Source organism: Haemaphysalis longicornis, unplaced genomic scaffold, assembly GCF_048455015.1.
Source record: "Haemaphysalis longicornis isolate Haplotype H1 unplaced genomic scaffold, Haemaphysalis longicornis Haplotype H1 scaffold_14, whole genome shotgun sequence".
Lineage (NCBI taxonomy): Eukaryota > Metazoa > Arthropoda > Arachnida > Ixodida > Ixodidae > Haemaphysalis > Haemaphysalis longicornis.
In genome coordinates, this window is record NW_027526245.1 from 36,074,490 (window position 1) to 36,088,912 (window position 14,423).

Consider the following 14,423-nt stretch of genomic DNA (forward strand, 5'->3'; position numbering starts at 1 on the left):
AGCTAAGTATTGATTTTCTGCCACAAATATGCCTCACATTTTGTTCCGAAGTGCTTAGCGGATCGGAGAGGTTTTGTCTATATAAACCTCTCGTTTGAGAAGTCTTCCATCTTTCGTCCGGACAGCTGAATTGAGAGACAGGCCCAAAGAGAAAAAAATGTTTACATATAATTACTCCAAGAAAGGCTATCGTCTAAAAAACAAGCCATGCTCATCTGAAGTTTCTCACCTTGATACCGTATCTCACTTCACGCGCGCGTAGCGCAAAAGTGAACACAACAAGCGCGGTAACAAGCGGAAGAATGGCGCGGACATTGAACGCATTAAAAGCGTGGAATGTTAACGAGATTTTATAGGATGAGGGTGTGGAGACTGACCGCAGCGAAAGTTGGTCTTTGTTGTTCTCTCTTTATCGCCACTTACAATAGAACTCCGCCTAAAACGTATGAAAGATGGCACCCTACGGACACGGCTTACATTTGTTGGAATTCGCAACGCTACGGCGATTCTATGATATACAGGGTGATCAAATTTTTTAAAATTAGGCGCTTAGCCTTCCAGGAAGGCTACCTCTACAGCAATGTTATGCGCCGAGAGAAACACATAATTAGGTGGTAATTAATTCCGTTGGCTTAATTAACTAAAATTGAATAATTAACATCTTTCTGGCTGCAGTGAGCAGCCATATTAGTATTGAAAAGTTAGACGCAATCGTGTTTCTACGCAGTTTCATTTGGCAGAATTCTTATAGCGCATCCGCACTCCACGATATTGAACTGCGAAGTTTAATTCGCATTCGCATGATTACGCATGCTAGACAGTGACGACCGGTGCAGAGCTCCTCCATTTTGTTCTGTGTTTCGATTGCGCTTCCCCCTACTGCAGATTATAATAACGCCAGCCAAGAATAGTTAACACTTTTGCCTATGCCTCCCCCCCGTTGTCAAACTACACACCGAACACAGCAGGCACGTCACAAAAGGGATGAGCTTTGCGCCGATCGTCACTGTCTAGCATGCGTAATCATGCGAATGCGAATTAAACTTCGCAGTTCGATATCCCGGAGTAACAATGCGCTAGAAGAATTCTGCCAAATGAAACTTCGTACAAACAAGATTGCGTGTAACTCTTGAATATACACATGCCTGCTTACTGCAGCCGCCAAAAAGTTAATTATTCAATTTTAGTTAATTAAACCACCAACATCAATTGTAACCACCTCATTGTGTATCCCCCTTGGCGCATAACCTCACTGTAGCAGTGGTCTTGAAGTACAGCTAAGCGCCTAATTTTTTTTAAATCTATCGACTTAACTTTAATCAACCCGTGTATGACAGGACAATGAACACACAGGCAGGTATCAGAGAGGAATTCAAGGTCGACTTCCAGGCCTTTTTGCCATGAATAACTGTTAGAACCGTCAAACACAAGCTCTACTTTGGGAAGTATTTTTCCGGGGTGGCATCTCAATGCTCCAAAAAAGCGGTACGTCATTTGGTCTGTAGCTGAATATTGCAACGTGATGACGAACATGTTGACGGTGACATGCATTGACGCGCTCACTCACACAAAGATTATGCACACAGCGGTGCATAACCCTGCTCGGGCAAAGATGGGTGGCGCTAATTAAATTCAAATCGCAATCATCGGCCCAGTTTGCGTTCCCTTTGTCCTGCCAGCATGCGACAACTATATAAGAATGTAGCTTTTTTGAAGATTCATTGGATTTCATCTTTAGCGTGTATAATTTTTCGTGACGTGATCCCCTCCTGCTGTTTTTTATTTGCATACGGGGATTTAATACGTCACGGGTGAAATATATTTATAATTCAAGGCCTGGTCTCGTCTTGTCGAAGCTGCCGGCGAAAGCGATCATACGAACACCCCTCATCACCGGTGGTCGGAAGAGGAATTCTTTTTGTTTTACTTACCAGTCGCACAGGGGGAGAAGAAAAGGTGTGTGCCTGAAGCATTTCATACCAATAGAGTTTAATATTTGAGATGCGCAGACCGACAACATTGTCAACAAGATATAAGAAATCAGTGTAGCGGCAACATAATCTGTTCGAACGGTTTATTCAAAACCCGAAAGTGGAGTGAGTTTCTGCGAAGGAAAATTATACACCCACCTGCAATGCAGCCGTTTGGCTACATTGAAAAGCTCAACAGCGTTCACAGAAACTTCGAAGTTTCTTCGCAGTCCAGGATTAGAGCGCGGGACTGCCGCCCTTCCAGCGCAGTTCTTACTGAGTCGACCTGAAGGTCAGCCGCTTTTATCCCGAGAGGGAATTGATGAACAGTTCGAGGTGAGAGACAAGTCGTAATCAACGAGTTTAAGGTAAATCTAGGAAATGGAAGAGGTTTCTACGGGAAAAAGTTGACGTCCACCTGATGTCAAACATTCTTTTTCGAACATAACGAGCCTTGGGGTATATCTTCTCGTTCACTAGTTCATTCTTTCTCGGCTACGGCTTCTAGAAATTCCCCGAAAGTACCGAAATTTATTGCGGCAATTAAAGCACTGAAGTAACCGTGGCGTCGCCTTTTTCACCCATCAGAACGTTCTCAGTAATTTTGGGAAATTTGTTTCGTTCCATTTCATGTCCTGTTGCAGTGACTACTGCGCTGGCTTACGGCTGGTGAATTTGTTCACAGTGCCCGTCTGCGGGCCGGAATTCTTTTCAAGTCCTTCGTTCCCCCTTGTGTTCCGTATGAAATTTTTTCCACCCTGTGGGGACCGGGTCAAATCGTAGGTACTATTTCCGGCTTCCGGCACGCTGGCACTCAGGCAACTGGTGAGTTGGTAAACAGGCGCGCTCGTTAAATAAATAACTCCCGGTGTTTACAAATGTCGCCTTAGTAAGCGGGGTATTGTATTTTTGGTGTGTTACCACACAGGCATTCTCGTTAGCCTGCGTGGTAAAACACCGTAGCTTGCAGTGATTCTTTCGGCGTGACAAGTGTCCCAATAGGGTCTAAAGGATTTTCGATGAACACTTAAGAGCCTTGTAGTGCATCATGGTTCCCAAAAAGGCGTCGCTTTTGGTCGACTTCAGTTAGCCTAGTGTCTTTTCCTTAGACATTTCAACTACAAAACTATTTCCGGCCGTGTGTGTGAGCGGGTTAGCATCGTGGAGGTGTTATTATGAGGACGAAACTACAAGGAAATAGCGCGTGCTCCTTACATGCTTAGTCCGAAAATATAAACGTTTGACTAAGAAGTTGTGCTGCTGAGCCCAAGGAGACGGGTTCGATACCGGCCACGAGGTTAGCCGGAAGCCGGTTAAGGCGGAGGTGTAAAGGGAAGACGCCCTTTCGTCTAGATTTAAGCGCTCGTTCAGGATACCATCTGATAGCAATTAATCTCGAGCTCTCTACAACAGCGCGCGTTATAGCCTGGGTGTAGTTGTGACATGTTAAACCGGTATAATTTAAATAAATATACCTACAAATATTCATGAAGGAATATAGCTTTGAAAGATGTCAGCACCTTATATTCTTGTTATCTCCATTTGGACACAAATTATGAACAGAACTTGAAGTGAACGACCAGATCCCAGCTGGTTTGGGAACTGTCCCAAAACAGCGGCGGTCGAAAGAGTATTTCTTAAGGAAGTCGCCACGTTCTTTTTCCAGCCTCGCAGTAAACGTGTCGCGGTACTTCGAAGTGAATATTTCTTAAAAGCTACTGAACAAGAAAAGCAGCCATTTACACTTAAACGTGCACAATATGCTTTCAAATAATACCGGGATTTAAGAATGAACTAGTGTAACTGGTGGCTTGGTACCAAACTTCGTTTTTTTGTCACTAAGCCAACAATTTACAGCTCATACACACGATTTAAGGATTTAAGAACCCACGATTTATTTTCCAAACACAGTGTGCTTAAAGATAGTCAAGTATATTGTTACAAATTGCTACAGTACATCAGAAATAATAACCTTTATAACCACTATACACCTCAGCCAGCGAGTCGGTACGGCCTGTGTGGTGGTCTTAGAAAAACACCGCAGATCCGTATTCATTACGGTAAACAACATATTGCTTTCCAGATACCATGGCTTTTAAATAAATTTTGGAAAACCATGATTGTAGCAGACGGTTGTCTAACAAATTCAATAAAAATATTCTGCTAGAACTTTGTATGGAATACTCTTAATCGGCCTGTTAGTGCTATCTTTTGCCTGATAATGTTTATTATATTTATTATATGTTTACTGTATGTATACAAGACGTACCTTAAACAATATGTTGTGTGTCTGCAAGCTGCAAACAAACCTTTTTTTGCTGTATTTAAGTATTCTAAGCCTGTACGGGACAGCCTGTGAATATATGTCATCAACCCCACTCCTCTCACCCTACTCACGCTTCGAGTATATTTTTGTGTGTATGAAAATGAGTGTTATTTTGTTGATTGCTGTAGTGCTGGATTGCCCCGTGAAGCAATAGCCTCTGTCACGCCGTAGCCTTTAGATCTTGCTTCACTTTCAACAACTGGAAAGTGAATAAACTTGAAACTTGAAACTGGAAGAACGACGGAAGAACGGCGTGTCATTCTTCCTTCGTCCTTTGTGTGTCTGTGCTGTAAATTGTCGACATGAACCAACAAGCCCATCACTATACTGTGACACTATACTGTTGAAGTTATCTTCACTACACGCTCTTAACCAAAATGGACTAACGGGATATCGCAAGTAGTCCTTTTAGGGGAATAAATGTGCTGTCTCTAGCATTAGGCCTTTTTAGACTAGCGGCAAGGGTACAAACTGTTAGTCCCTCTACACTTAGTCCCTTCATGGTTCAAGTGTCGGTCCACCATTAAGACTAACTATTGCTTCCTTGCAGATGAACTGTTAGTCTCCCCTGTTAGCCAAGTGGAGACCAATCGTTGTTCCTCTGAGGATTGATCGTTAATCTTTTCTCTAGGATCAATCCTTAATCTTTCCCCTGTACACAAAATGATACTCTAAAAACTCAACGTTCATTCTTGCAAATATTCCTCTCTGGATTAACCGTTCATACTGAAAGACGATGAGACAACTCAGAAAGCAAAAGTAGACATAAGAGACCGGGAAGGATATTTTTTGGCCATCTAAAATAATCATGCCAAATGAAATGTTACTTTCAAGCTTTTATTGCAGCACTGTGTAAGCAACATACACAACAGACGTAAACTGTACTTCACTCTGAATGTCCGAAAGTCTCTAATTTCAAGGCCTGTTGGGCACACCCTGTAAAGGCAATGCGCCCTGTATTGGGCTATTCCGGGTACGTGCACAGCGGCCAAATGGCTGCTGTTTTCAGCGCATGCGCGCTTCACTCGCACGATGTACTTCCGTACTTGCACATGTACAGCGACAACTTCCCTCTATGTCGCTGTCGGCTAGGGGCGCATGTCATCACGCTCCTGTAAGACAGCAATAGGGAAACAAAACAAGTTTTAGGGAGGCATTGAAACATATTTTATACAAGGTAAGTAGAAAGAGGAAAAACACAAAAGCACGAAAGCGTGGGGTACTTTGTGAAGAAAGCACTTGAGCACGGGTTTTAAAATGCGTGGAAAAGGAGGAAAAACAGAAGCTGCTCTATGTGATCTACTTTGCGTAGTGCTGTTCTCAGGTTAGAAAGGAAAGCTTTGCAATATTGCGCGCTTTTAATCTCAGGCTCCCTTGCTCTTCTAGAAACGAAGTAATCCGTGGAAGGACGCAAAAGCGGGAAAAACACAGTTTCTAGCCGCCGTAAGAAGCATCTGCAAAAAATACTCCGAAAAACATAAAAAAGGAGCAAAATGACGCATTATGTAGTGCAGCCAAATCTGGCCTGTGATGTGCACAGAGTACAAGACTACAGAATAATTAGAACCCGGGCCCCGGTCGCTAACATGCCAAGGAATTTTTTACACTCGGGCATTGTTTTTTCGACCCCAGCAGGAAAGCCGCAACTAAAACCATAAATAGTACCTGGGGACGTATGCTCCCTATCTCAATGCATTGAACCACTCTAGCAGGTACGCACAAAAGAGTGACGCAATAAAGAGTGCCCATTATTCGCAAACAGGTTCGCTATCATGCTGAGAGGCTTACGTCGCACGGAACAACGGCCTCTTCTTCTCTATCACGAGACATGTAAGAAAACAGATGCTTCTTGTCAGCACTAGCTCTATAACAAAATAGTATGACTGCAAGCAAAAACAAAAAAACTAAGATGAATTATGTAATTGATGAAATCAAAGCTGCTTTCATGCACTTATGGTGCTGGCGTGTAGAAAAAGCTCACTATTTATTTTTGCCTGTGATGTTGCAGAATGCGTTTTTATTTCCAAAATGCAATAAGTGCCAGATTTTCTCAACGCTTAACCAATGTCGGGCATCCGCTTGCTTTATTGTGTACGTATTTGCCGTTATGATGATACAGCAAGTTTTCCAATATTCGGCCTACAAGTAGAGTTGGCACCGTGCGCTTACGCAGTGTCGCACGTCGTTTTCCCGTAATTTTCTGCTCAAAATCTATGAAAATTTGGTATCACTACGTGCCCCTCTTGAAGATTATCAGCCGGCGGTGTTATTTTGGGCTATCCCATTAAAAATATTGTATGGTCGGCTATAGAATACCCTTTTTATGGTCGTCTTGAGCTATTTGGCCCAATAATCTTTAGACTTTTCTATGGCTGTCTTTACGATTCGTATTGATTGATTGATTGATTGTGGGGTTTAACGCGCCGACGCAACGCAGGCGATGAGGCGCGCCGTAGTGGAGGGCTCCGGATTAATTTTGACCAGCTGGGGATCTTTATCGTGCTCCGAAATCTCGTACACACGGGCGTTTTTGCTTTTCGCCTCCATCAGAAAAGCGGCCGCCGCGGCCGGGAATCGAACCCGCGACCTCGTGCTCAGCAGCGCAACGCCCTAGCCACTGAGCCACTGCGGCGGGTTTACGATTCGTATTACCATTCGTATGGATGTCTTTAGCTTCTTCTATAACCGGTTCTACAGCTGCCTTTAGCTATTCGTATCGACATTCCCATGGGTGTCTTTAGCTTCTTTTATAGCCGGTCATATTGGTATCTTTAGCTTTTTGTATCGGCATTCTTATGGGTGTCTTTAGCTTCTTCTATAGCCGGTTCTATGGCTGTCTTTAGCTATTCGTATCGACAGTCAGGTGGCTATCTTTATAGTCTTCTATAGCCGGTTGTGTGGTTGTCTTTAGATATTCGTATCGACATTCCTATGGGTGTCTTTAGCTTCTTCTATAGCCGGCTGTATGGCTGTCTTTAGCTATTCGTATCGACATTCCGGTGGGTGTCTTTAGAGGCTTCTATAGCCGGTTCTGTGGTTGTCTTTAGATATTCGTATCGACATTCCTATGAGTGTCTTTAGCTTCTTCTATAGCCGGTTATATGGTTGTCTTTAGCTTCTTCTCTAGCTTGTTCTATGGCTGTATTTAGACATTCTTGTATTACAGCGCACTACAAACAGGACACAGTGAAGGACGCAGACACAGCACTGACTAACAACTGAAGGGTTTATTGGGAAAGTGAACATATATACGATGCAATCAAACACATAATCAATATCACGTGTGAACAAAGTATGCACTCTCATCTCATTGACGGTTGCCCAGAAATTTTAGTTCTTTTTCTGATAGGGCTACAGAAGGCGTGGTGATGCACTTGTCACTCTGCCGATGAATTTCGAAGGCCTCGATGATTTCTCGGGTGATCTTATGATTTCCTTTTCCTATCAGCCTGCACTTATCGTACTGTGGTTTGCACCCGCACTGCTTACAGTGGGCGGCTAGGTGTCCCTCCGCGACAAGCTTTTCTAATTTGTTGTGATGCTCCCAAAGCCGGTCGTTGATACATCTTCCCGTCTGTCCTGTGTAGCTCCTCTTGCAGTCCAAGGGCAATGAGTATACTACTTCCTCCTTGCATGCCACAAACTGATTGTGGTGCCTCGTGCCACATTCCCGACGCTTCCTCTCCCTTGTGTTTACTTTTGAGCACAACCGAATAAGTTTTTCCGGTGCCGAGAATACTACATTCACGCGTGCGCGCTTGCCCGTCTTTTTTAGGTTGTGCGCAACTGCGTGGATATACGGCACTACAACTACATTTTTTCTTTTCTCTTTTTGATTTGCCGCTGGAGTATCATGTGAAACCTTCTTTCGATATGTGAAACCTTCTTTCGAGCTCTTCTTTCGATATCGCTATGGCTATAGAAGAACATAAATGCACCCATAGGAATGTCGATAGGAATCGCTAAAGACAGCCATAAAAACGTCTATAGCTAATTGGGCCAAATAGTTAAAGGCAACCATAAAAAGGATTTTTAATAGCCTACCATACGACATTTTTGCATGGGATGCCCGCTTTCTGAGTCAGCTATAGCGCTGCAAAGGTCTCGACTTCGAGTTGAACACGCCTTTCCTATTTTCGGCTTGAAATTAGATAACACTCTATTTACAAAAAAAAAAAAGAAAGCTAGCCGTTAGGTATTGAAAGATGCTCCGGTTAAGCTAGAGGAGTTTTATTGCGTTCAGATTGTGCATGCGACGATATCCTCTTTTTCTGTTCTGTTGTCGTGCGGCAAATTACAAGTTCGGGTTCCGCACAATATTAAAAAATGCCATATGCCGCGACATTACGTCAGATTTGAGCTGCTATTGTTTAGTTTTTTTTCTTCACGTGGTTGCGGTCACACTGGCGCAACAATTTTTTCACTTCTCAGCCTCAGAGTGTAAGCGCCCCTTGCAAATCTTGTGTTTTGCCAGTTTGTTTCTTAGTTTTCTGCTTAAAATATTATGTTTTCTCAACTACATTGACTGCTCAATTGAATGTGTATTCCAACTCCTGCATTTAAAATTTAATATGCCTGCAAGTAATTATTGTACCTTAACAGCACGGTGCTGTTGTTTTAGTGGTCATGTGTTTACGTAAAAAGTTGGAGCCCTTCTAGTCTCTCGACACGCGTTAGCCCCGATTTATAGGGTGGTTATGTATGGGGTTTGGCCGCGCGTTCGAAGCAAAACTGCATCTGTACTATCCTATGGTTCAGTAAAAATTATCTAAATGTTGAACGAAACAAATAAATATTAAGTCGCTGTAGGCAGTGACGTACAGCGAATGACCTGGCCTTGGATTCACAAGATCTGACACTCTGACGTTGAGGTACAAGCTCACAAAAGCGAATGTGCAAAAGCCGCCGCCGCCGAAACTCACCTTTCACACGTCCGTCCCTGCTGGCCGCTGAACAAATAGAAACAACTCTTCGAGCCGCCGCGAGAAGGGGCAATAGCCACGTTGAGGGAGCAAAGGGTGCCATTAGCTTTTCCATTGGTCCCGTTCACGTCCAGGGTCCAACGTTTGGTTCCTCCATTTTGCACTTGGCCCTCATCTTGGCGCGTTTGTTCTTCACGGGACTACATGCTCTTCGCGGGGCCTCAATGCTGCAGTTGGTCTTATTTCAGCTCATTTTGGCCACGAGTGCGAAATATGATAGTAGTGGAAAAATAAACTGGAACTCCCAATGCTTTGCTTCATGGTCTGCAGGGTGTTGGCACGAAAATTGCTTGGTTTCTGGCCTTTTCAGGAAAAAAAAAGAAACTTTCGAGTTTACGGGAGTAGAACTTGACCAAGTAAAGAAGCATTTTTCGATGCCGTAATAACACATTACCGCGAAACTGTTGCTCGCCAAATGCAAATACTGACACTTCAATGGAAACAGTTGGAGTGTTCCTTCCCGCTGGCATTTAAGTAGGGTGAAGTCCCGGCGCGCCACTCGGAACCCCCGTTTACTTATCTGTTGACAGCACTTGGATCTCCAATGTTTGCAGACACTCTTCTAGGAGCGGCGCCATTAAAGTTAAATCGCGGGAATGAGGAGACGACGCCCCAATTTATCTTATGCAAATGACTTGCGTGCCCTCTGGACCATAGTTATGCCAGACGAGCTCCTCCATGATTAAAAACGGGGCAGACCTTCGTTGTGGAGCGCCCCGGAAGGACGAGTCCAATTTCGGTCGAATCAATACGGCCGGCCGAGCCTTAAGTGGAGTGAGGGCGTGACCATGGAGCCAGCTTTTAAGGCGCCCACTACCATAACGTAAGTGGCGGCAGCCTTTGAGGTGGAGCGAGAATAAAAAAGATCTTCCATGTAGCCAGTACAACAGAAATTCAGAAAAAAGTATTTCTGAGAATCCCTTAAAAAGGACTATAGTTAACCTGGCAAGAATAAGGTGCTTGATTAATTATTAATCTCGTTTAATAAAACAAGTCTTGCTGATGCGCCTACTGTTGCTTTTTTAACCTTACATTCGCGGTCAGCTACACTTGGACCAAGCAAATGAAGACGCATGGCAAAGCAGAATGCGTCCGAACGGTGGAACAGTCGTGTCCGGTGGAGTGGCCATAGCCACTCAAGCCGTCGAAGGGTGTGGTGTAGCCACTAGCAGCAGTGGCGGACAGCACGTGACCTCGCCGTCGTCTTTAGAGCGCCTGTTCCGGAAACAGAATCCCGCAACCGCTTGTTTTTCGTTTTACTGTTAGACGTACACCAAACGGCGTTGACAAAATCTGTGCGGTTTAAATTTTTCGTCCGTAGTTCATAACACCGATCGTGCCGGCAGCTAAGTCGAGCGTCTTTTAGAAACGGGAGTCTTTGTTGGCTACCTAAACACACCCCTGTCGCTCGTATGCGCTGCACGTAGGTTTTGACTACCATGCGCGCACCACTAGGTTAGTGACGCACTCAAAAAAGGAGGGAAAGTTATTGGTGGAAAAAAGGAGAGTGTAGGGGGGTGTGAGCAGGAGGAAATTTCGGGTAGGGATCGGAATGGAACAATATCCCGCAGGTCTTAACCGAAGAAGACTTGCGGGAAATGGAAGGGAAGGAAGCTGGATGCAAATGGTGAAATAAAGGGGGAGTGCAGTTGGAGTAGGGTAATGTAGAGGGGAGGAGGATCAACGGATGGAATGGAAGATATCCGGCGATGACGACGGGATTTTCTAATCCCGTCGTCAGGGAGAAAATGGGACAGGGGTAGTGTAGGTAGAGACATTTTGGCATATTGAGAAATGGGAAAAGATGAGCGAGGATGAAACGGAGGTGGAGAAGTAGGGATGAGTAAATAAATATATTACGCGAGGCGGTTGGCCGCGGCGAAGTACTTTGAAAGTGCCCGCTTAACAATATGAGGCGACGAGGAGTGTAGAAAACAGACGTTTATCGACGGTCCCAAAGGGGGTCAGGAGAAAAGAAAGTGTTAGGGAGAGTGCCTAAGGGAAAAGTAATGTGAGGGGAGCAAGAAATAGGAGAGAGGTAAGAAGAGAGAAGGAAGGAGAGTAGAAGAGTGCGAGGAAAGCATGAGAAAAGTACGAGGAAAAAGGAAAGACGTGCTCAAGTACTCGAGCGGGTGCAACGGTGGAAGAAAGAAGAAAAGTGGAGGGGGGAGACAGGGGGGGAGGGGGTTAAGCTCTTTGCTATCAGCTGGAATGCACACTGCACTCGAATTGCCCCCGGCGTTGAAATGTTGTCCAGTAGTACACCTAGAACGTACAGTGCTAACTGCAATGGCCGTTTTGCAAACATGAACGCCGGAGAAGCAAACAGGTCGTGAATATTGGGGCTTGCGGAACCGAAACTGAAAAAAGGCGGCCATTACCACCGGTTGGGCATGATGTAGGAGATAAAGCGAAAGCGGACACGCCGATGCCGCGGGCCAATCGCAGCAGACTCCAAACGCACGTGACCGAGTCGCGTTTCGCAGCGTTATTTCCACAATAAAGCTCCCACCAACACTATGGCGAGGCCATTGGAGTTAGGCGCAGTTCTGACATAGCGTTAGTATCCACCTAGATTAAGTAGAACGTCGGCAGTAATTTTCCCATCAAAATACCGGCCGGAGCAGAAATTCTCGCCATTGCGGGTAACAAAGCAAGGAGCGGTTTGCAAAGCTGTTTGCTGGTATACGATACCAAAAAGCAGCTTTGGTTTGACAGCGCTTTGGCTATCACACCGCTTTTTTTACCGGAACAAAGCACGCGTGAGAAGTGATCAATCACAATTATTTTTGTTCTGTATTCACGTACAAAAAGCTCTGTGAATATTTTTCGATAACTTTGTCTTCGGCGCACATCTACCGCTGTTTGCTACGTCCATCAGGGACATGAGCAGTTGATAACATTTTACTTTGAGGTACACTAAATCGATCACTCTACAAGACTAAATACTTTATTTCGCGATTGAAAAAAAAAATAAAGTCATTTATGGTTTGGGAGAGAGAAAGTTCCTTCTAGTTCTCGTATTTCGCAAAGTCGACGGCCGATATTTGTGCGGATATATTTGTCACAACGAGCAAGGCTGGTTTTGTTGTCTTACCGAGTGAGGGAAAAAATTCCCCCGCACCTCCCCGAAGGCAATCGTGCAGAAATGCGAATGCATTGGGTGCACCGATGAGTGTGTTGCGAGTAATGGCGTAATTAATGACGAGAGTGTGAACTTAATCATTTATTCATCAGCACCTGTTTGTGTTATCGTTGTACCTGACGGCCACAATCACTGCCTTGTGATCGCTAAAGTGCACGGTCAAAGGGTCTTTGAGAAGCATACGCGCGTCACAGTTTCGAGTAAAGACCAGATCAATGCAACTCCCGTGAATGGTAGTGGGCCACGTGTCGAAGCCGGCAGAGAGACAATGCATAGAGTGCCTGGTCTGCATGTACTCGACCAGCCACTCGACACTCTTCTTGCGCACGTCAACGTTGAAGTCGCCAACCAAGACTATGGGGTCAGAGGGTTTGGAGCGCACGCGCACACTTTCCATAGCCGCGTCCAGCTGCGCGGCAACGGCGTCTCGAGCGCGGTTGGGCGCGAGGTACACGGTCACCACAAAGACTCCGTCTCCGGTGTAGGCAAGGGTGTACAAGTCCTTGTACGGAGACGTGTCTCGAACGGGAGACGTGGCAACGGCGTGCGATATCAAGTTCCCATACACGTTAGACACGAGACTAACACCGCAGTACTCGCCGTCCTTGCCGCTTCGAGCAAACTAGTACAGCTCGCTTCAAGCGCATGCGTTCGGCATTGAGCGCGGAGAGATAACACCTGCGGGCGCACGCCGACGGAGCACGACAACCACCAATAAGAAATGCATTCGCATTTACGACGACGACGACGACGAAGGCAGAACTACGAGGCGCGCGCTCACGTGCGCTCGCGCTGGAGGAATGCAGGCGCACGCCGCTCGATGGACGCAAGACAACCCCCGACCAATAAATGCATTCGCATTTAAAAGAAGCACGTATATTTATGCCGGCGCGTGTAAAGCAACTCAAGTATAGTCGTCAAATGTTTGGAGATGTTTAAGGGGTGATGGTGTGGGGTCAGCCCAAATACTGGAAATGTTGCTAGCGGAATTAAAAGTTAAGGATTTTTTTCTTTGACAGATACAATGAGACATAAATTTATTGGAAAGTTCGCGTTGCGCCGTATTTTTACCAGTGAAATAAAAAACGTTTTGCTCACTCCAGAAGCATCCTCAGAGCGCTTATAGTTTCGAGGCTTGTAATCTCTTTTAGTGCATTCAAAATTTGCGGATATTGCTACCTATGCGGTTAGTTGTAACAACTGATTCTGACGGCAGTACAACGCAGCGCTGTAGCAGAGAAACAACTAGCTAACCCGTCCCTGCGCATTGCAGTGCGCCGTGCCAGTCGCCCCAGAAACGCCGGCTCGACGGGACAAGTTCCTTCTGTTCGTCACACGCCACTCAGAACTTGGTTCGGCGGCGCTCCGCCGGGTGCAAACGTCGTCTACTACAGATACTTTCAGCGATTGCAATTATTGTTCCATGTGGGTATCGGGCTGATAACGGCGAAATTGCGATTTTTAGGGCTTAATCCACTTATTTAAACCAAATCTGGGCAAAAAAAAAAATGTGAGTGAAGCTGGCCTTTAAGCGGCTACAGTACCAATCTATCTAGAAAATGTCGTAGTGGTATTGTTAAGGCACTGCGGCATGTTATGGAATGGTGATCGATGGGCCTATGTTAACCAATGTGACGACAGCTGAGAAGTTTGCGTACCAGTTGGTTGGACAGCGTTCGCTTCCGCTTCGGAATACTGCTGCTCAGTGATAGCTTTCGGTTGTGCATTGGACAGGTGACGACCTCCGATATGGACAGCCGGGAATGGGAGTCCTGCATAGAAATGTCATCAGTTAAATCGTCTTCAATGACACATGTGGTTCGTTTAAGGAATTTGTAGGAGGCCATAAAAACATTCACTTGGAAACAATCTACTGTTGGTTCCTTCCCAACATATACTCTTACATGGTCCTTAAAGGAACACTGAAGTGAATTTGTCAAGCTCCCGTTTTTGTTTGCACTGCGTAGACTGGCTCAAATTAGCACACTTTTCATCGTTTA

General features: G+C 45.2%; 1 protein-coding gene across 1 annotated transcript in view; it reads right to left on the minus strand.

Annotated features, from left to right (window-relative positions):
* The window catches only part of LOC144165256 (polyamine-transporting ATPase 13A3-like), a 168,988-nt gene that overhangs the window by 109,177 nt on the left and 45,388 nt on the right, over positions 1 to 14,423 (minus strand). Inside the window, exon 4 of the mRNA XM_077695384.1 lies at positions 14,082 to 14,195. Coding sequence (XP_077551510.1) covers positions 14,082 to 14,195 — 114 coding nt within the window. The remainder of the gene's footprint in view (positions 1 to 14,081; positions 14,196 to 14,423) is intronic.